We start from the raw sequence: 24123 nt of genomic DNA on the forward strand, positions 1-24123 counted from the left end.
TGCATGTGTTTCAGTTACTGCATTCTGCATTTTCTGCTGCCACAAAAGCAGTCGCCGTCTTAGTTTGTTGCTGCCTTCTTCTTTTGCTTTCTGTCACTGCTGCACAACTTTAAAGTTCTGCATTCTCTGTTGTCACATCACTTGGTTCATTTTGCACATTGCCATCTCACCTCATGAAGCAGCAGAACTGTCACCTGGATCATCCTGCTGGATTACTTTTAATAGAAGATCATCTGCAAGCCCTCCTGCCACCACATCTGTTATCTGCACCACTTCAAAAGACTCACTTATTTCCTTTCATTTGAAACAGCTAAATGCTACTTATTTGTAACATCCACCACACAGGAATCTCTGTTTACATTCTGATGCTCCATATCAAACAAATATTTCTCTATATTCTAACTTTCTACCTCCAAACTTGCCATAGATTTTCTCTCCTCCTCCATGCTGCTGCTTCCTTTAGGCCTCTTTCTTGCTTTTATAGGAGCCCTCTGGCACCATCTAATAGCTCCAAAGAGTATGGGAAGTTCCCCAGCACCCTGACCAAATTTCCCCTACTAGTATAAATTCCACCTCAGATCTCCCCTGAAAATAGGCCAAACTCAGCCAACACAACCACCTATGCTCCTGTAAAGAGAGACATCTTTGTGTAGTGGGACTAATCTGGTCAACCAAGGTAAAATAAATAATGAATGAAGAGCAACTTCTGTAAGTATTCATTTTTCAGTAAATGAGTCATTTATTTATTTATTTTATTTTACATTTGTTGACTGGGAGAGTCCAACTGGATTACAAGTCCATTTTCAGTTGAGGCCTGCGGAGAAAAATTCCAAGAGAAAAAATTTTTACAAAACATAGTTTTAAGGAGAGACTTTTGACATACAATTTTCATAGAAGAGACTTTGACATACATATTAACTAACAGATAGGATACATTTGTTCTCTACAATATAATACATTTTAGAAGATATTCCTAAGTTTAGGATTCCTGTGATAGATTTACTATCAGAGTAAAAGCAGAGAGACGTAGAATAAGGCTCCGAGAGAGCAGATGATGCTCGCTATAGTTGAGAAGGATAACAAATTGATTCACTATATGTCTTCGCCTGGTTTTAGTTGAGAAGAATAACAAACTGATTTACAATATGTCTTCTCCTGGTTTTAGTTGCTTATGGAGAGCTCAGCATTGCTGGGGTAGTTTTCCCTAACTCCTGGAGAGATGGGATGAGCAGTAGATTAACAGTCCTAAGTGGGTACAGTACTATGATTGGTTGACTTAGCAGAGTTACTTAAGTTAGGTGAAGTGTTCTAATGAGACATTAGCCAGGGGGGATACAGGAGCACAGTCGATTATTCAAAAAGTGAATTTTAACAAGTTTCTTGAACTGTGATGGGGATTTGTTATCAGTTATGTGGGCAGGAAGGGAGTTCCAGATTTTTGCTATACAGCGGCTGTAGACAGACTTACCAGCTTCATTGTTATATTTGGTTACTTTGAGGAGGTTTTGTGTGCTAGCCCTCAAGGGCCTGGCGGTTGTATAGGGTTGCAAAAGATTTTGTAGGGCTGGGGTGTTTTCAGAGTTATGTATTATTTTATGGGCTAGTGATAGTTGATTGAGTTGAAGTAGTAGTGGTAGTTCTAGCCAACTGAGTTTTTTTAGGCATTCACAGTGATGTGTTCTGATGGGAGAGGTTGTAGCGAATTTGGCTGTCTTATTATAACAATTATCAAGTTTGTTTAGGTCGGATTTGTGGAGATTTGTAAGCACGGGGAAGGCATAAAGTAGGGTGGATAGTAGGTGAGTCCTTGCTATTGTAGTTTTGGAGTGGTCAGTGAGGAATTTTTTATTGCGATACAGTAGGCCAAGTTTTTTATGTACTTTTTTATGGTTATAGAAATATGTAGGTCAAATCTAAGGTGATTATCTGTTTCAACCCCTAAGAGTTTGGAATGATTTGTGGGGGTGATTGTGGTCTTGTTAAAGGAGGAGATGAAGAAAGAATCAGTGGGAGGTGTGGCTCTGTGGGAGCTAAAGAGTACTAGCTAAATGAATGAAAACAATAAAGATAAAACAATATGAGCACTGATTTCCAATGTTTAAAACAGATAAAATTCCATTTTATGAGATGCAGTCTGGATCTGTGATATTTATATTATTATTTCCAGTCATTACTGTGATTCTATTCTAATCTTTACTGCATCTCTATACACACATATATATTTCTCTAAATACAGACAGATAAGACAAATCTGAAAATAAGGCAGACCCACAGCATTACAAGTAATAAATACAAGAAGAAATACAAATTAAGGCTTTTTGCAATGGCCTAAAATACAATATTCCACAAAAATCTCTTATTTTTCCATCACTCCATATTTATTTGAAATTCTCCAGGATTTTAACTGGAGAACGAAAAGTCAGAAGTCCCAGCACATGAATTAAACAGGCTCAGAAATGAAACAGATGTATCATGGAGAGCCCTGACTATGTAAGACTATATGCTGGCTAATCTGTATCCAACAAAAATGTTGTATTTAACAGCACTAGCAAGCTATTTTCACAGAAGGGATGTGAAACAGAAGATATACATGCAGCAAACACTCCACAACATGGATCTTTGCAGCAGATTTGCAAAATGTGGAATATACTAGTTTAACAACATTAATAAACAGCGTTGTAAATTATGCAAAAACAAAGCAATCAGCCATCCCTCTGAAATGCTCATAAATGGCTATGTGTGGCCAGGCTTCTGACTAATAAAGTTCAATATTTCTGCTATCTTTGCTGTACACCATGGAAATGATCACTGCTGCTATCATTTATAAAATGGTGAGCAAGCAATAGTTAAATAATAATGCAGACCACTGATTAATTAATCACTGCCATGGTGTGCAGTGGTGATCTGCTTGTGTAATGCACTTTCAGACTTGTGAAAAATGCAAAATTATATAATATTGATCAGGAATGAGACTATATGCAGTAGCATTTCCAAAATAATTTTCCCAAACTTTAATCTGCCTTCCTTTCTGATACCATGTTGTTGTCTGGTGTAATTTTAAGACTGTGCATCATTTAAAATAGAAACTTAAGGAAGTTTAAAATAAATGCTTATATATAGTCACCTGAATTAGAAAAATAAGTTTAAAATTAGTGGCTGCGAAGTTGCAGTTCTTATTATTGTTAAAATCATGCATGTTGTGATCGCTGAGGAAGAATTAGTTTTTGTTAGGAAGTAACGTAGTCTTGTTGAAAGTTAAAGGTCAAAAATGGCTTGTATTGTACTAAAAGAATAGTGTGTGTGTGTGTGTGTGTGTGTGTGTGCGTGCGCGTGTTGCATTCTTTTTGCATGCATGGCCCTACACACACACACACACACACACACACACACACACACACACACACACACACACACACACACACACACCATGTCTTTAAGTTAGAACTTGAGCACAATTTTAGTGTAGGTCTTAACCCAAAGCCCTGTTACACCATTAGGTGTTAGCAGTAAAAGTGCTTTAATTTCCTGCCTTAATTTGTTCTAAATGTTAGTCTATGATCAAAACCAGTGTACCTGAGTCATAGGAGACTGTCAAAGTACTTGTCAATTTTAAACATATGATGTAACATTATTTTTTCCTCTGAACTCTTTTCTTGGAAGTTGCCTTATGGCTGGCATACAAATCACTCCTTACATCCTGTCTGGTAGAAATCTGTATAGTACATCTAAAGTCACCCTCTTCTCATTTGTCGTTCATATAAATACATCTGTGACCCCACTGGATTAGCATCTGGAGGACAGTTTCTATATCTGTTAAAGAGAAGGAGTGTGGCATAGCCCTCCTGAGGGATTTGCTCAGATCATTTATTTATCTTCAGCGCATTAAGAAGCCTCCATTAGACTGGGGGAGGTGCTTTTTTTTCTAAAAGCCTACGTGTCTTGATTTTTCTGTTTTTCTCTCTCTCTCTCTCTTCTTGCTGTCTATCTGTGTGAGAACAGAGGAAATATTAGCACCGGAGCTATAAGCTGGTCATGAGCTGCTTCACTGTTTTGTGCCGCTGCATTTGCCTCTTCTTGCTTCATCTGCGTGCTATTGTCTGAGATTTTCTTCTGTGTTGCTGCTGCTGTTGCTGTAGAGATCTCTCTCTCTCACACATGCACATACACACTCATGCACAGACACGCGCGCACACACACACACACACACACACACACACACACACACACACACACACACGATCTGCTGTTGGATTGGTCTGTCTTCTGAAGTACTGGCCAGGGGTTGGCTGCAGGGCTGCTGTACAGCAGGTGCATCCTCCTGCTCCTTCTCCTGTCAGAGAACCAGCCGTATGCTGCTGCTGCAGCTGTGAACAGAGAGCTCTATCCGAAGAACACAATGTGCAGGAATGTAATTAATCTTTGATTCTAAAGGATGCTTCCCTTAATACTGGAAACCTATGTCTGTGGCTCCAAACAAAAGACATGGAAGATTGCAGGAAAACAAAAAGGAAATTAAGGATGCTTGGAATGATAACTCGAGGAATGGATTGTATGATTTAGCTGATTCAGCAGCTGTCTGATGGGTGTACTTGAGAAGATTTCTGTATTTGTAATGGAGAGCTATAATATTCTATTGTTGCTGTACTGATTTATTCCTGGCACACCAACTGATTATCTGACATTTTCCTGTTACTGTATTCAGTGCTACAACCCTTACTTAAATGGTCCTGATGCCTTTTCAGGGGTGAAAGGTAATTAGAATGAGTGAAGGAATTGCTTCCACTTCACCACCTGTGTGCCCAGCAGCAGCTGACGAGGCTACAGGTGGGACCTCCACAGACGAACAGGACGGGGCTTCCAATTCTAGGGAGGTTCGATGTAGTGGCTGTATTGTCTGGAACCGTCAGCAAACATGGCTTTGTGTTGTGCCCCTTTTAATTGGTTTCATTGGCTTAGGACTAAGTCTGATGCTACTAAAGTGGATAGTCGTAGGATCTGTAAAGGATTATGTTCCGACTGATTTAGTGGATGCCAAGGGAATTGGGCAAGACCCCATATTTCTATCAAAACCTAGTTCATACCCCAAAAATCCTGAATCCACAACTACCATTACATCAAGGACACCCAACCGAATAAGTACTAGGATTACCACAACCACCCAATCACCGAAAAGTATATCTACAGCAAGAGAGACGACCCTTCTGAGTTCAAGGGCTCCAACCTCACACCGTATCAAATCACCACTTACCCCTTTTACAACCACTGGTCTTGTTACTCACCCTCTGCCTGGCACCCCTACACCCCACTCAATGCCCCTTTGGCCTACTGCAACTTATGCTACCTCTTCCAATAAAGTTTATCTCCATGACTCCACTCCATCCTGGACAATCCCACATTTTCAGGAATCTACAACAACCCAAGACATCATGTCTACCACTCCAAAATTCTGTAAGTAAAAATGTATTCATATTCATGTAAGCAGTCCTATACTTATTTCTGTATTCAGTACCTGGAATTTATAAAGTCCTCTTAATGGTAATTTTGGATGTGTGCTTTGTACTTTCGATATTTGCTTGTTCTGCTGAGAGCAAGTAATTGAGAACTGTAGTTTTCTGTAGTCAGTAAATTCCGGAATTGACAGCGCTAACATTAACCATTTGTGAACTACGGCTGCAGTCTCTCTCTCTCATGGAAAAAAAAATCTTCGGAGCTGAGCTTTCTGCTTTTTTAAACAAGTTGTCACTCTGAAGATGCGATTTATTCAGTAGCATTTTGCTTCAGTATTGATCATGCTATATTTTAAGATGTTCATCAAGAGGAAATTCATTTATTGTGATGAAATTTTTAGCACAAGTATGAAACCTTTAAAGTAAATTTTGTTTGAATTGTTGCTTTGCTGTGTCAGGTAGGCCTGTAACTGAAGGGACTAAAATGCATGCCTTCATTTTCAAGTGCATTTTGCTTTTTTTATACAGTTGCTTCTAGTTATTATGCTATGTTTACCCAGAGCATGTAACAAAATACAAATACAAACATGCCTTTATAGGGCTGAAAATGGATTTTAAGTATTTGGTGAACCAGTAATCCAGCACATTTCATCATGACAAGATTCAGTAGACAAACAGAAAAAAAGCCTTCAAAAATTATTCCTGTCTGACACCTTTTGTGAGTGTGTGGTAGGACTGAGTTTGTAACTGTGACAGCTGCACAACATTTAGTGCAAAACAACATGACAATATTATTTGTATCATTTAAAATTAAACGCTGTGTTGTAATGGTATATTAATGGTGAGTTTTGTGAATGTTCTCTTGTTTCTGATTTATGACAGAAATGCAGGACTAATGCAGGGTATGAATATATTGGTATTGTAAAGAATATTTGGCCTTTTGCTTTTACTGAACCGTTATTACAGTATTTACATATGTGGCAATCATCTGTAGGCCTGATTTAGATGTTTTAGTGGAAAGAATTGTATTCTGAAACAACCAGACAAATAAAACAGTCATCTTGAAAATATATAGCTGTTGCTTGTTTGGTTCAACTGGAATGTTAACAGGATTTGGACAACAGAAATTAAACGAGAAGTGTTTTTGTTATAAATATTTCTCCTGGGGGTCCATTTATTTCCCTCTGGGGAGTCCATTTATTTAGCAATTTAAATTTTATTTCAGTGAATCTATTTACTGATTGCCCCCTAGATAGAGAATCTGTGAATGTTACTATCTGATAACAGAACTCTCAAACAAACAGAATGCAAACCTCTGAGCATCCAGCCACGGAGAGAGAGAGGGAGATTTTCATGCACATTTATATTTTACTCATTTTATAACCATAATTCCCAAATTTAGTGCAAGAGCTATTTGATATTGGTAACTGGACATTTATTATTGTCTCAAGATTTAGAAATAAAGGTTTCTCCTTAGAAATTGATTTCAACATTACAGTACAGCAACATGTTACAGATCGATTGTGGGCCCAAGCCTTATGAATTTTCACATGCATGACAATTGATTTTTCAGTGAATGTAATGCTTTGGGTTGAGCCAAACAGAAAATGCTGTTCTACTTTTACAATTCACACAATTTTGTGAAGATATGTATAAAAACATGAATATATTCTATTCATCTGTATAACAGAAAATCATGTATGAATGTATTACAAGTGTTTGCTGATTTTGATTACATTCAAGCCTTTAAAAAGGGGTTTCTGCACCTCACTTGTATCTCTATAGTGTGGGCACATGCTAGGACTATTGAGAGGCCTTTTGAGTCAGAAATGTACACATTTAATGAAAGGTATATCAGCAAATATAATTCTAGTCATGAATGTGAATTTTATAAGTAAATATTGCAATACCGATTGCAAAGGCAAATATATAGTGAATTTGCTCATATGGAAAGTTTGTAGAATTCCTTACAAGACTGAAATATGCTTACATTCAAGATATGATGTCTCAGGCAGTTTTTGTGGGGTCTCAAAAACAGGTTTATTTGCTATAATTCTTTTTCATTATTTCACCCTTCTAGCACACTAACATCGTAGTTAATGTTAATTATTCATTATTTTTCACCTTTGTAGCACAGTAACATTTTAGTTAAAATTATATTGTGTGTGTGTGTGTGTCTGTACACACACACACACACACACACACACACACACACACACACACACACACACAGTAGCTGTTTGTCAGGAGTACACCAGAGGGGATATAGTTATTATCTGTAATTACCTCTTAAGTGCTTATGAACTGATGCATTCTATTGAAAATAACTATTGTGTATATATATATATATATATATATATATATATATATATATATATATATATATATAATTTTATAGACTTATGTATCTGTATATAGATATATATACATACGCTCACATACACACACACACACACACACACACACACACACACACACACACACACACACACACACACACATAAATTGCATAGTCCCTTCTCTACCTAAATTTACGTTTATAGGGGAATGTTCGACTTGCACCTCATTATTGTTAGAATATAAATATTAGGATATAAATATGTAGCACAAATGAATGATGTCGACTTATTCTTATAGTGATAATTATAGTCTCATACACAGGAGACATGGTACAGTGAAAAAAAGAGGATTACATGGAATATATGAAACTGGGTTTAGGTTTATGGTATATATGCTAATTTATAAATAGAGGTTCCTAATGTCTTTCATTTAATATGTTAAGATTATAAACAGTGCATTTAACTAGTGAAATTGTAGAATATATTTGTTTTTCTCCTGCTTTTCTGTGAATGCAGATACCTGATTTCTTTTATGTAACTCTCTTCAGACCCTGTTCAATGTATATGAAGGATGCCATATCAGCTAAGAAAATAAAGCATCAGTGTATGCTCCATGTGTCTTTGTGCATATATCTAATTTATCTTTCAATACACTTGAATATTATGTGAACAGCTCAGATGAGAAGATCCTTATTTAGTCAGTTTGAGTTTTTTTTTTTTTTTGCTGTGAAACAATATTACTTATAATTTATGGTTAAAGTTTGGATGATATACTATTAAATAGCTTGATACTGGTTCTCACTGCATATGATGCATGATGAATAAGGCTTTTATTAACTGTCTCATTTTGTTATAGCTGCTTTAATTAATTAATTAATTATTTTTTTTACTTATATATGCCACACATATTCAAAGCATGCACAATGCGGTTTTGGTATACAGTTGTAGCTACATGTATGCTAATTTTCATGTTAATTAAATATAATCTTGGTTTGTAAATAGTGCAATTGCCTATTAAAAACACATGCAATTCCTAGTGAAAATTTAGCTTGCACTGAAATTATGACCTTTTTAGGAATATGTAACCTTCACCAGTTTGTGTTTATGTTTGACAGGGTATATTAAAGAAATTTCTTTAATTAACAATCTGAGTAGCTTAAGATGTTATTACATAGAATGATATTTCTGATAACTAGATACACTGAGATTTCTAACAACTGAATAATAATATATTTCCTTTCTAGCATCCATAAAACAGGGAAATGTACATTTGAAGGTACTACCACAGAAGTGTCAGAAACTCTGACATAAATGAGTTTATGCAGTTTGCTACTGTCCTCTTACATTATAAGCATGCCTTGAATGTCCAGTATGAGTGTGAGTTCTGCTTGGTCAGTATTGAATTCCAAGTTGTAGCTCTCTTCTTTGGGCATGGCTGATGCATGAGGGATTGGATTCTGTTTTATTTTCAGATGAAGCAAATATCGTCTGATGGATTAGAAAATATGTTTCTCTTTTGTTGTACTCGTATGCTTGTTTATGTTATATACTAATGCTTATTTTAAATATTATTCTTTGACATGTTTTAAAGAGAAAGAAAAATCAGGATTATAGAACTTGTTTCAAATGTCACAGTAGATTTTGTGTCCTACCTCTCACTCTTCCTCTTTTGTTTTCGGACTCTGTGCATTGTTACACACACAGTACCTGCATGCACAACTACATATATATACCTATACATATATATACCTATACATATATATATATATATATATATATATATATATATATATATATATATATATATATATATATATATATATATATACACACATGTTTAATCATGTCAAGCAAATGCTAATTATGATATGTCTCTGAGGTTTCAGTCACTTTACTTCTTAAAACTTAAACATGTTAATGCTGTTATAGATTCTGTATAGAAGTAGGGAGTGTCTAGCTTAGCTGGATGCTTTCACATAGTTAAGTTATGTGTATTTGGTCTTTGCCTTCAGTAATAAGATGAACAAATGGTATGTCATATGGTCTGCAGACAGCTGAGGCATGTATAGGATACTGAACATTGTCATTGTCTCACTTTGGTTGATATTAACTGATGCCCATCTACAAATTAGTCACTACATTAATTTTGACAGGTATCTGATGCTCTATAATCAGTTTTAATCTGTCTTTTGTAATCTAAGGCTGTGGTTGAATTTCTTTTTTTTTAATTTTATGTTGGTTAACCATTCTTGCACAGCCATACACAGACATAGATGCAGACAATCACAAGCACCACACACACACACACACACACACACACACACACACACACACACACACACACACACACACACACACACACACACACACACATATCAGTAATATATTTAATACAAGGAAGAGCACAAGAGATTTGTACAGATATACATTTCTTCATCTGCTGCATAAAAGTGAAGAGGAAACGCAATGAAAACATACAAAAACATCTTTTCAAATGTAATGTGTTAGTGTAAATGCATGCTGTCAAAATGGTGATGGTTGGAATATCTGTAGTTCAACTTGTTTGGGGTTGCTTCAGGCATATTTGTGAAAATATTTAAAGTGATTTCTCATGAAGCAAATGATTTGCATTCAGAGGATGTGTAGATCCCTGACATGCAGCACCTGTACAGTATAGAACTATTGTAGTGTTCACAACGAAGACTTTGATATGGGAATTGCATCTACAACTATTGTAGTTTTCACAGTGAAGACTTTGATATGAGAATTGCGTCTTGCACCATTAGGCAATATATTAAGGTGTCGCAGCTTGCAGTGAGATTGCTGTAATATGGCACTGAATTCAACTTCACTGCTCTGACTGCTTTTTGCTTTCTGCTGCCAGGCAGAGGGGCTAGAGCACTTCTTTCCAGCTGGTCATTACATTAAAATTAATGAAGTGTCACCCTCTCAAATCACTGTCTTCTCACTCCTCTTACATATACTTATATTTGCTCAGCAACATTTTCTAATCCAGGATACTTCATGATTTCTTGTTTTTCTTGTATGAAGCACTAATTTGAATGTATATTGGATGTATAATTAAGGCAAGAGATAAATATCCAGTACTCCGAATTTAGTGTATGTGTGCTTGGAAAGTGCTTTGTTACTGGAGAAGTATTTAAAAGAAGGTATTTGAGTGTTCAGTTTAGAGAGGATGTATGTAGACAAAATGTCACATTCTTTCTAATAACAGCTGGCTTTAATAAAGATTACATAATGATGTCAGGTGAGTTAAAACCTGTATGCATAGACCTCCGGTAAATAAACATTCAGAATATTCCAAAACTATATCCCTTTATATTGAGTAGCAAGTGAAATATTTGCATAATCATATTTTGTAAAAGTCTAGAAAGCAGTTTTGGAATATTTTCTTTTTTTCAGAACACTACTTGGTTTATGGCATGTCCCGTGGTGGTGGTGCTGTTGTCTCCTCACACTAAAACGCTGTCCGGTTCGATTCTCAGCTAGAGCGTCTTCTGCGTGGAGATATGCGTGAATGGGCATGCCTTCATTGAAGGTTGTGTGTCAGGGCTGGTAACTCGACACGTAAAAATCAACTACCAATCGTTAGTGGACCAGAGTTCTGCTGTGGCGACCCCTAACCGGGAAAAGCCGAAAGACACAAACAAACTTGGTTTATGACATATAACAGTGTCAGTTTTGTATCAAAGCTTCCAAGTCCTAGAGAAAGAGAGGTGGGGGACAGACAGGGAATTTGTGTGGGTGTGTGTCTGTGTGTGTGTGTGTGTGTGTGCATCTTCCTGTATACATTTGTGTGTATGTGTGTCTGTGTGTATGTATCTCTCTCTCTCTCAGAGTTTCTAGAAACATGATGGCTGGCGCTATATCACCTGACCTTGGAAACCCTGTTTATTCTTCAGCCATGTTTCTGTGGAAACACAAAGTATCAGACGTCTCATAAGTTCATATTAAATTGATAGAAATGAGTTATTGCATGAACAAAGTAGTGAATGATTTACAGTCTAAACCAGTGCCTCAAAAAGGTGCTTAAATCTAAGTCTTGATAGTCAGAGAAGTATGTGGATGCCAGTGTCTGAAGAAGATGTTAGAACTTGTTTATTCTGAATTTGCCCGACTATCTACTTCCCTGCATATTATACTGTCTTTGTACTTTCAGTGAGGTAGTGCCTCATCACATCTACTCTAATCATAAAAACAAGAGTTCAAATCCTGCAAAATAACACAGCACAGAATAAAACCATTCCACAGCCTAGTTTCTCTTCAGTAGTTCATAAACACTCAGCTCAATCCTTCTTTTAACAATTGCACAGAAGTAAATGCTATATATTTTTTCATTTTATACATGTTGAGCAGAATCCTAAAATAATACAGCACAAAAGGAAATACTCACATAAACTGATGTGCACAATATTATGACAATGATCAGAATATGCCAATATTTTCTTTAAAGTATATTTTTGGTCAGCTGCAATTTGTACCAAAATTGGTTCTTTTCAAAAGGAAGCATTCCAAACAGAACTTAATCATATGTACTAGAAAACAAATACCCTGGCATGTTACATACCTGCACCTACTCATAACGTTTTAAGTTAATGGGGAACCCCATGTTCTAAAACATAATATTTTAAGTTAATGAGGAACCCGTGTACTATAACATAATCTTCTTCTTCTTTTGGCTTTTCCTGGTTAGGGGTTACCACAGTGGATCACCTGCCCACTCATGATTGGCAGTGGAGTTTTACTGTGTTGAGTTGCCAGCCCGGCGCCCAACCTTGCACAGAAGGCACACACATGCACACACCCACACCTAGAGCCAGTTTAGAGTATCCAATCCACCTACAGCATGTCTTTGGGATATGAGAGGAAACCGGAGCACCTGGAGGAAACCTACGTGACCACAGGGAGGACATGCAGACTCCACACAGAAGGCACCCTAGCTGAGGATTGAACCAGAGAACCTCTTGCTGTGAGGCGGCAATGCTAACTGCTGCACCACGGCGGCCGCCCCATGTACTATAACATAATGTTTTAAGTTAATGAGGAACCCGTGTACTATAACATAATGTTTTAAGTTAATGGGAACCCCACGGACTAAAACATAATGTTTTAAGTTAATGGGGAACCCCATGTACTAAAACATAATGTTTTAAATGAATGGGAACCCCACATACTAAACAAAATGTTTTAAGTTAATGGGAACCCTTGTACTATAGCATGTTTTATATTAATGGGAACCCCATGTACTGAAACATAATGTTTTAAGTTAATGGGAGCCCCATGTATTTTAACATAATGTTTTAAGTTAATGAGGAACCCCATGTACTATAACATAATCCTTTAAGTTAATGGGAACACCCACATACTAAACATAATGTTTTAAGTTAATGGGGAACTACATTTTTAAGTTAAGGGGGAAGCCCATGTACTATAGCAGTTTGTGGTCAACTTGATCATTATATGAAATTTCTGCAACCATGACAAGTCATCAACAGTTTCTCACACAGATTCAACTAAGCAAAAATGAGACAAAAGTAACAGGAAAGGAGCTCATTTCAGGGGCAAGCTACAGTCTCCTTACTCCCATGTGGAAGGGTCTATCTTCCACTCCCCTACTAACAGGGAGGTTGCACTGACCCAGAGAAAGGGGATCTTTTTTCTAAAGGTTCCAATTTGAGCTTGCAATGATCATAACATGTTTAAAATTTTATTATAGTTGCATGTTTTCATAAATCATGCATGATAGAACAATTTTCACTTTGAGAAAATAATTTTTGAAATTAACAGTGTAAGACAGCAGGTGGGAAACATAGTTTAGAAAGATGAGCATGCTGTATCATAATTACTTTTGTTTGAGAATATAGCAGATTTTGTGATCACTTCTCATTTTGAATATCTAGTGAGGAAAAAATAATGTCCAGTCCTATACAGTGCACTTAAAGTGAAATAGTTTGCAAATATACAAACAGTAGAACATTTGTTCAGGCCAATGTAAAATATCCACATATACTAAGAAGGATTGAGGCCGCGGTGGTCCAGCAGTTAGTGTTGTCGCCTCACAGCAAGAGGTTCTCCGGTTCAATTCTCAGCTGGAGCACCTTCTGTGTGAAGTCTGCATGTCCTCCCCACGGTTGACTGACATTTAAAGACATGCAGGTAGGTCGTCGGACTGGCACTGTAAGAATCTAGTGCCAATCATAAGCAGACCGGCGTTCCGCTGTGGCGACCCCTAACCGGGAAAAGCCGAAAGACATTACTTTTTTTTATATAAGTAAGGATTAGCTCAGTAATCCTAGTTAAGAATTAAATTAAAACTGCAGTAGCCTAGTACTCTGTAAGTGTAAACTTCATTCAAGGGACTGTATTCTTGTGTGTTCTTTTACTTTAATTATCTCTGCATTTCTGAGATAGCTCCCTTAATTTCCTACCTGTGTACTTCTGAACTTCTGACAAGGATTCCTCCATTTGAACTTCAGCTAGAGACTCACTGGTCTCTGTCATATAGACTTCAGCTTGTAAGCTCTCTGGAACATTCTCTTGTTTTTTTCCATAGCTTCAGTATACTACTGACTGTTTAACTTATCACTGTCTGTATTAATTCCTTCCATGGAAGGCACTGCCACCACTAGAACCTGATATGGTTAAAATTCTTTGTTGAGCATTGTTATTATAAAATCATTGTTTGAGTTCATGGCTTCTCTGCATTTGCTTCCTTACTATGAGTTTCACCAGTCCAAACCAGGTGTTTTATCATGGTTTGAAATGTGTCTTTTCCTCTTCCCTAGTTTCCATGGCAATCTGAAGTAACCTTCTTAGGTACCTGCAATACATAATTCGAATGAGTAACCTCAGTTGAAACATAAATTGATTCTGCTCAATAAGTATTGCAACAAATGGCTCCAGTTTTATCATCTGCATCCACAACTTTCCTAAACATGGATTTCTCTGTTTTATTACATTTTTCTACTTATATGTCATAGGTTCATAGGTGATCAATAGGCTAATGACGCAAGAGCCTTTACAAGCCTAGCCAGTAATACCCAGGATATAACAATATTATCTCTTAATTCCCTAGATATGGGATGGGATAGTATCAGGGTAGTGAGTCTTTGGGTGTTGGAGCCCTGAGTCATTTTACAGACTACCTCTGTCCATAAGAGTATCAGGGTAGTGAGTCTTTGGGTGTTGGAGCCCTGAGTCATTTTACAGACTACCTCTGTCCATAAGAGAGATGGGCAGTACCCCAGGAGTGAATTTATGGATCCCCATCCATTTATCCAAACTAATTTTGAAGAGAGTGAGGGACAGGCTTTGTTTTATGAAGATGGGAAGTTCATTCTGTACATGAGGCAGCCTTTGGGATATGAATCTGTCTCTCCAGCAAGTTCTGTTAGAATCATAAATAAGATTCAGGTCCATGAAGTGTGTAACACTTGTAAAATCTTTCTTGCAAATATGTAACATTTTCATCAGGGCTGGATCAGAGAATGCCTTGTAGGTCAGTCATAAGTCCCCTTTCAATAAACAGTATGAGATGGACAGGGCCTTTAGTCGGTTCGCATAAGACATATGTCTTACTCTTTGTTTTTTTTTTTAGTGAGAAACCTCTGGGGCTGCTCCAGTTGGTGTAAGTGCCTGGTTAGGTACATGCTGAAGGGAACATTGTACTCAATTATGGGCCTGATGAGGACTGAGTATAATGGCGCTATGACTTCCTTTGATCTTGATACCAAGTCTTTACTTATAAGTTGAGCCATACAGAAGGATTTCCTCACTACTGTAACTACCTGGTGGTCAAAGCTTAGTTTAGTATCTATCTGTGTTCGTAGGTCTGTCACCACTAGGTCTACTTTTAGGGGTGTGCTATATCAGTATTATAATTTTCAGGGATGTCTGATTTACCAAATTGTGTGATTATACATTTTTTAGCATTTGGTCTCAGACCATGGTTTTGCCACCAGTCATTTGTCATTTTTAGGCTTGTTTGTAGGAGGTCAACATCATTTGGGGATTTGATGATTGCCCCCAGCTTACAATCATCAGTGAACTTGGTGAGCCTCAGGCCCCCAACATTGGCCTTCACTTCAGAAAAGTACATACTATGGTGGCACTATGCCAGGGTAATTCTATGGCTAGGTTTGTAAAGGCCCCATGGCCATTAGCCTAGTACACACCTATGAGCCTCTGAACCTATACCCAACAGGAGGTGTTCCAACACTGAGCCCTGTGAGACACTGCTAGGTTTCTTATCAGAAGTGGAGTTAACTGTCTGAAAAACATGTGCCCTGACAGTGAGCCAGCTGGCTGTTTAACTTATAGCTATCTGTATTTATTCCTTACATGGAAGGCACTACCACCATTAATACCTGATTTGGTTTAAATTCTCTTTGTTCTGCATTGTTATTATAAAATCATTGTCAGTCTGCAGATGGCACACTAATGTCATATTTGTTTGACTTGAGGGCACTAACATGATACACTACCACTGGCGTCAAGGACATTATAAAGACAAATAACAATACTGGTTCCCTGACATAATCTTTCCATTAGAGTTGCATAATGGTACTGCTTTTGGAAATTTCATAGAATCCATGACTAACACCTACTGCAGGATTTTACTAATGACCCCACAATGTCCATAGCATTATGTTCAACATTAGGATCAAGTGACTTTTATATCTAGGAGATGGTTCACTTTTCTGACATTCTGTACAAGGAAGCACAAAAGTCTTCTGTCACTTTCATAATGCCTGGCAAGTAAAATCCAGCTAATACCCTTGCCTTATTTTTTTTTACCCCAGGTGTCCTCCTAACATGTGAATATGGGCTAGTTTCATTACTAGTGTCCTATAATGTTTGGCATTGGTAACTGATTTATAAGTTATTATAAGTGGTCATCCTTTAACATAAAACAGGGTAGGATATAAAATGTCCTGTTCACTATCTTTCTGCACAACCTCTGTCATGTTGTGTCTGTTATTTTGCTCAAAGTGTGATCTTCCTAATTTGATATTTTAAAGTTTGTGGCTTTCTTTAGTAACTGATCGCAAGGTAGAAAGTAAAGCTTCTTCACCTAAAAATACAGCTAGTGAATCATCTTCTATGTTTTCCTCTTCAAAAGGTACATTTAAAAAAAAATCACCTTCTGCTTTACTTAGCTCTCAACACAGGCCTATTCAGTGCTCACTTTTCTTTTAGGTCATACCTTACCTTGAGTGTGCACTACCATCACGCTTTCTTGTCCTTTCTTGTTTTGTATTTTCACTGCAAATGGTGCTAACACCCCTTTCACAGCTTCAACACCTTAAAAACCCTCACTTCTCCCTTACCTCTATCATCCTTTCTCTCTAAAGTTCATTACCCTTCACTGCTTCTTGTAAACCTTCATGCTTAATGTCACCCCCAACTACAACATCTACATCCTATAAGAATCCCTACATGAATATTTTAATAGTTTTACTGAATTTGATGACCACATATTTTATTATGCTATGGACACTGCTAGAAGAAACATATTTGCTTCTTAACTTACTATCTTTATGGTATCTAAAATGCTTCTTCTGAACCTGGTGACAAATGCATTATATTATACTGAGGGCACTGCATGTATATACAAAGTTGCTTCTAAATGATCTATCTGTTCTCCTGTTGTACATATGAAGGTATCTTGTAAATAGCTTTGACAAACTGCATTTGGCACAATCTGTGAATTCAGTTGTACAAATGGATCATCTGTCTAACCTTGTGGTGTAACTCTGTGTTTTTTTCTTATTAATGGGCTATTTACTCTCTATATTTGTTAGTGTGTGGAACTCTCCTCCCAAGGCCTCTGATGAAAAAGGGCACTAACTCAGTCAGACTATGCCGGTTAACATATGTCAAATAAATGCATCATTTTGAATGTTCTTCCTTCTTACAGGTAACTACTACTGAGTGTTATATTAGGCTTAGAACTGTAAATGTTCCTGTTTATTTCACTTTCGGTACTGTGTTCTGAACGTCATCACTCAAATACCTTTTAATTTCATATTGTTATCTTTTCTGCACTTCTAAGTTCCAAGGTATAAATCTGTTTTGAACTGATTTGTATTTCAGAATTTCCTATCAGTTAATTTTCAGTTCCTGCACTGATACCTCTTACAGTTTTATTTTTCTTTTATTCTATCATTGCGGCATTCTTCTGATAACAGAAAGGATCCTTTCTAGTGTCTATTTATAACCAAATTATAGATCCTTTAGTAACTTCTATGAGAACCCCATTTTGACTTTGGATTTGAATCTCTCTGGGTGTTATGCTCTCCTATCCCATTCTTAAAGTGAATGAGTATATCGACTTGCTACACTATGTCTATATATTCTCTTTTCTGTGGCATTACTATAGTGCTTCAAAATGGGGCATGTCCTTCCCTAATATTACATCAGAAGTTAAACCAGGGGTTACAACCATATGATGCAACAGTTTTCCCAGAACTGTTGGAACCTCTAATTTGCAAGAGCATATTCTTTTCTGTCATCATGAATGCACGTTACCTACACTTTTTGATTGTTACTAATCTAATTTTATGCTTACACACTAGAAGAAGATTAGTAAAGGAAATCATTTTTCCAGAATCTAGTAGGGTATGAACTTCCCTTCCTGATAGAAAAGTGCATTTTTCTCATTTGTTTACAACACAGGGCTGACTCAATTTCTGTAGATGTTGGAACAGCCTTATTTAAAGCATGTGTTTCAGTTTTCACAATCGCATTCTCTTCAGTCACAAAACTTAGCAATGTGACTCTCCTCTCATATTTCATCCAATTACATTTCTTGCCTTTATCTTTGGTGTTATGTTCCTTCTTAACCTTACTGTCCATCTATACATTTTGTCACATCCATGTCATTTTCAGTGCCTCTCCTTTTAGCTAGCATGACATAATAACTGTCCAGTCTGTTTGGCTGCAGTTCTTTGTGATGGCCTAGTATCCAACTGGTAGTAAAAAGATTCCAGGTCTTTATCCCTGGCTAGTTTCATCAGAGGCAGCACAGTCTTGGGGTTGACAGCCTAGTCAGCTATTGTTATGCCCTAGCTTTTGATCAGCTCCCACTCAATCAGTCCATGATTTTTCTCAGGATTGCCATGGTTGCATATGCCAGTTAAGCATGCCTTGAACACAACAGTAACAGTACTGCAATGACTCTGTATCCCTACTGTGGTTTGCAGCTGGCAGTAAAGATAATATCAGGAATTAAACTTGAGAAGCTTCTTGTCATCTGTCCATGGATACACCACTGCTGTAAGTCCAAAAGAACAATGGAGGCAGAAAATATGAAATAAAGCTTTAATACTAAAACACTCCAAAATATTAGCTGTTTGGTTTTGCAGATTCAAAATAAAGCAAACAATAACTTAAGCTACTTTTTATAACAGTGTTCAGGTCATACAGCTCCTACAGGAGTTAGATTATCTTGAAAAATTGTCCAAGGCTGTAGGACTCTCTCTTTGGTCCAGTTTCAGCACTGTAAGCAAGTATTTCCAGAAGTTACATTCCACATTTTTCTCCACCTGGCCTGTTTCCTTCCAAGCTTTCAGATTTTCCTTTACACACACTTTCAAGAGGGGAATTAACTTCCTGAGTTTAGTCTCTGTATATCTCCAGGAAAAATACCACTATGATCTTCAGCTCTTAACTACAATATTAACATTTTATGCCTCACTGATTTCCTTCCCTCACTGCCATTTCTTTGAATTTCTAATCACTACATACTGGACCTCTTAATTATAATAATATGTTCACCCTACCAAATTCCTTCCCTCACTTCCATTTCTTTGAATTTTAATCACTGGTCACACGATCTATTGTGTATTTACAAACCCTCTAATAAATCTTTTCAAATGCTCAGTGTTCAACATCTACTAAATGCATAATTATCTTCAATGTTATAATCTAATTAGAAAATACATGTGTAATCATTAATGTAAATTAGTTAATGTCTGATCGTGACGTGGTGTGGTATATTGAAGATTTACCCATGGTTGGCTTGGTTTAATCATGAAGGTGAAGCCCGAGTGATTAAATAAAGCCAACATGGGTAAATCTTCAATATACCACAACCATGGAATCGGTTATTGCTATTATACAATGACATTATTCAAGAAAAAAAATACTTACTTTTCTTAAATAGTGTGTTTGTATAATGGCGCATTACTGTTCTTCCGCCGGCGGTGGTATACTGCTTCTTTGTGTTGATGTAGTGCGCATGCATATGTTCCCATGCATACCCAGTACATCAATGCTTTGAAACGGAAGCAACAGAGAAAAGAAAGTCTCCATTGCTCTTTTTTTTTTTTTTTGGACACTTTATACCAGTGGAAAAAAGTTCGGGCGATCGGACTTTTCTCCATTGGTATATTGTGGGATTTACAACGGGCACGCTGGCCAATCAGCATGCACATTTTGGAATATTAATGGGAGTTCATTGTATAGTACTGAATGTCTGTTTAAAAATGTTTGTACTAGATTGGAGCTTTTCTCCCTGGGCCTCCGCCAAATAGGTTGTTTTGACTAAACCCAGTGGGAAACCCAGTAAACAAAAGCAAAATAAATAAATTAAATGTTATAATATGTAGTGCAATACTAAGGGCAGTAGAAATTCCACTCTTAGTAAAACAGTATAGTTTGTTATATAAAAACATAAAAATGTTTTCTTCCAAAAAAAATATTTTAGCCCACCACAAGCTCAATGCTACCACTTTTAGTAGGGTCCCATTTAGATGGAATACAGTCGTTTTCATTACACCTCACACTTGCACATTATACTTCATTCCTATAACAAGAACAATCTGAGGTTTGCTAACGGTGTCTTCCTCTAATCCATCATTTATTTTGCTCTTTCTTTTCTAGAGATGCTGCTATAAATATTAACCCCCCCCCTTCAAGAAGAACAAACAACACTCCACAAAGGCTTACCTCAGGCTTCCTTTTGCAGGCATTAATTTCATTAAGCAAATGTGGTCTAGCTAATACTGACAAGTTTCTTTCTATTCTTAAAGCAACATCCCCAATTTAAAGTGATGGAAGTACTAGGCAATTCAGTAAAAGTGCCTCACTGTTAATAAGCACTTTTATTTACTCTATATATAAAAATGAAATCTGAAGAAGAAATAAGGGATCTAGGGACCCAAGTAGATAGCTTTCCTTTGATAACCATGTTGCCAAAGTGGTTAGAAAATCCTTCTATGTGACCCATCTGATCATGAAAGGGTTCGCATCAAGATCTAAGGATGTAATGGTGCCCCTCTACTCTTCCCTCATCAGACCCATTATTGAGTACAATGCACCAATTGGAATGTACCTGGCTAGACATCTCCAGCAGCTGGAGAGACCACAGAGGTACCTAACCAAGATCATTACTGGCCTCAAACAGTTGCCCTATGCAGCACAATTGAAAAAGCTAAGACTGTTCTCTGTTGCATACCGCTTTCTCAGAGGTGATCTCTGTCTAATGTACAGAGCCATGTCCAACCCAGAATTGTTGAACATGCTCCATCTTAGCAAAATCAAATCTACTCGAGATATGCGCTCTAGGGATATAAACCTCAACACAACAATGAATAGAACATGCTGGAGGGATAGATCCCCTTCGCAGAGACTTCCTTTACTATGGAACAGGGTCCCGATCTACATAAGAGAGAGCCCCTCACTATCACTCTTCAAGAGGAACCTCGATGAGTGGATTGGTAACAGAAATTTCACACCAGGGATCACACCAACAGCACTACTAGATAGGGGTCAAGCGTACTAGCTGCTAGTACAAGGGTCTAGGGAACTACTAAAGGGGCGGTGAATACCGCACAACATGGCTGGGTTAATATATGCCTTCGGGCAGATAGCCCAGTACCAACCTATGAACCTATATGTTTAAATGCTTAAAGGAAACATTTTTTTTTATTTAGAATAGCAGATTTCCTCATAAACCTGCAGTTCATGTTATGATGTTTTTTTACTTAGAATAGCAGATTTCCTCATAAACCTGCAGTTCATGTTACGATGTAACTCTCTTTCCCCCTCAAGATATTATATCCACTTTTTATATAACACTGGGTTTTCCAAAAAAACATGAATTTATGCCTGTCTCAGTCCTTCATAAGCTTTGTATCAATGGACCCACCATGCTATGCTACATATGATCCCTCAATTTCATCCCACCAGTTTCAAGCTAGTTAGAAGGTCTGTGGATCCTTAACAGACCATCTGCATTGCAGTGGTGAAAACCAGGAAAGTGAAGTAAAGGTTGCAATGCCAGCACCGGCATGCAGAGGTTGATGTGAGCCTTCTTCTACTGGTGACTTGGTATTATCTACAAATGGGGTGAATTCCCTGCCCATTAAGACCCATTTAATAGCCTGGTATGCTTGCTCTATTGTGTAATATGTGATCTCTGCCTTAGTTAGCTTTCAGCTTAAAAAGACAATTGGGTATCCCTCCTCCTCTAGTCTGTCAGCCAAAACTGCCTCTATTACCAATTCTGAAGTGTCTGTATAGATGACAAATGGCTTGTAGAAGTTGTGGGATATTACAGCTGGTTTGGATAAACTCTTTTTAAGATTTTGGAAAGGCTTCTCAGTCTCCACTGTCTACCTTACCCATTCAGGCAGTTGTCTCTTAGTGAGATTTGTAATGGGGTATGCTATAAAGAATTGGAGTATAAGCTTTCTGAAGTGCCCATCAGAATTCAAAATTGCCCTCACTTGTCTTTTTGTTTCTACTTATCAAACTCACAGGTACCTCCTTCCAGGGCTTTAAGATATTTATGTGAAAAATTTGTTCTGTACACCTTTTCCGTACCTATTTTACTTTGTAATCCACTGTACTGATCTTTTCAGTTATCTCATAGGATCCTTGCCATCTGGCCAGGGATTTATTTCTGTCATAGTGACCAGAATTAAGACTTTGTCTCCTACTCAAAACTCCATATTTTGGGCATTCAGATTGTGAATTACTAGTTGGATAGGTTCAGCTGTCTCCACATGTTCCCATATAATTGGCATTATCACCTTTATTATTTGTTGCAAATTGGTGCAATACACTGAAACACTACTACAAGGTGTCCCTTGATCTTGGACATGTTTATTAGCCCTCTGGGATTCCTACTGGAGAACATTTCAAATCGGCTAAATCCTATGGAAACCTGAATCACCTCACAGACTGAAAATTAAATAGGACAGAAGTTAGTCCCAGTTATTCCCATATTTTTCAATAATTTTTCTTCATACTGATTTCAGGGTTCTGTTAAAAAATTCCACAAGATGATTGGTTTTGGGGGTGCCAAATTGAGGTCCTCAGCTGGTTTACCTCAAAACTCTGTCAGAGGCGGCACATGGCTTTTGGCCAAAAAGGTATGCCTTCATCCATCTAGAATCCTTTTGATATCCCTACATGGGGAAAAGGCAACATCAGTTCCTTCACTATGGCTTTCATGTTAACTTTCCTGATATCAATATTATGTTGTAAGGACTTTAAAATTATTCCTATGAATTAATACACAGTTTTTCTAGAAGGTATTTGCTTGTAAAGCAGTCTCACAAACCTGCTTTGTATGAACAGGAATGTCTTACTTATTTACCTAGGCATATAGCTGCTTACCTATTTAGATATGCATTTACTGAGTGCAATGTTCAGCAGCTATTGGATACCTGATGCAGTGTGTATGTAACATCACTGCTTTACAGAAGAAAGTTTAAATTATTAGGGTATTGGTTACTTTATTTTGAATATCAAATTTTAAGTGCTGCATATGTTGACTAGGGGACAGTGAATTAAAATAGTAATGTTACTGGACAAATTTTACATCCAGTGACTGGTCGAACATTTACCTTCCATGTTGTGGCTAAATATAATAGCGTACACATTAAAAACCAACAGATGTTTGAAAGACAGAATTAGGGAACACCTTTATAATATTAGGATTAGATCCAGTACCAATGCTCTTGCGAGACAGATACTTCAGAGCAAGATACCTTTAAATTTATGGCAATAGAAACCATTTTTTCAAAGTGAGCGGCTAAGATATATTAAAAAGATCACAGAACTACATGAGATGAAGTGGATAATAAGACTGAACACAGATGTTAAGAAAGGATTAAATAGTAATGTACCCTTAAGACTGGTGATAAAGCTAGGCATTTGTTTAAATAAACTAGAACTTGCTGATTTATTGATAGTTATTATTTATTTTTGTAAACATAATATACTGATAGTTTACATGATTTTTATAGGCTGCTATTTTTTCATATTGACATTTTTATATTTTGCTGAGGTATTAGATATCAAAA

The 24123-nt window shown here is 37.1% G+C and overlaps 1 protein-coding gene across 1 annotated transcript in view; it reads left to right on the plus strand.

Annotated features, from left to right (window-relative positions):
* The first annotated feature begins 3866 nt into the window (after nucleotides 1-3866).
* NRG3 (neuregulin 3) overlaps nucleotides 3867-24123 on the plus strand; it is a 1575924-nt gene continuing 1555667 nt past the window's right edge. The window contains exon 1 of the mRNA XM_044055654.1: nucleotides 3867-5448. Within this exon, the coding sequence (XP_043911589.1) occupies nucleotides 4761-5448 (688 nt within the window). The 5' untranslated portion in view covers nucleotides 3867-4760. The remainder of the gene's footprint in view (nucleotides 5449-24123) is intronic.

This window comes from Protopterus annectens, chromosome 14.part0 (genome assembly GCF_019279795.1).
Source record: "Protopterus annectens isolate FY-2018-M chromosome 14.part0, PAN1.0, whole genome shotgun sequence".
Lineage (NCBI taxonomy): Eukaryota > Metazoa > Chordata > Ceratodontiformes > Protopteridae > Protopterus > Protopterus annectens.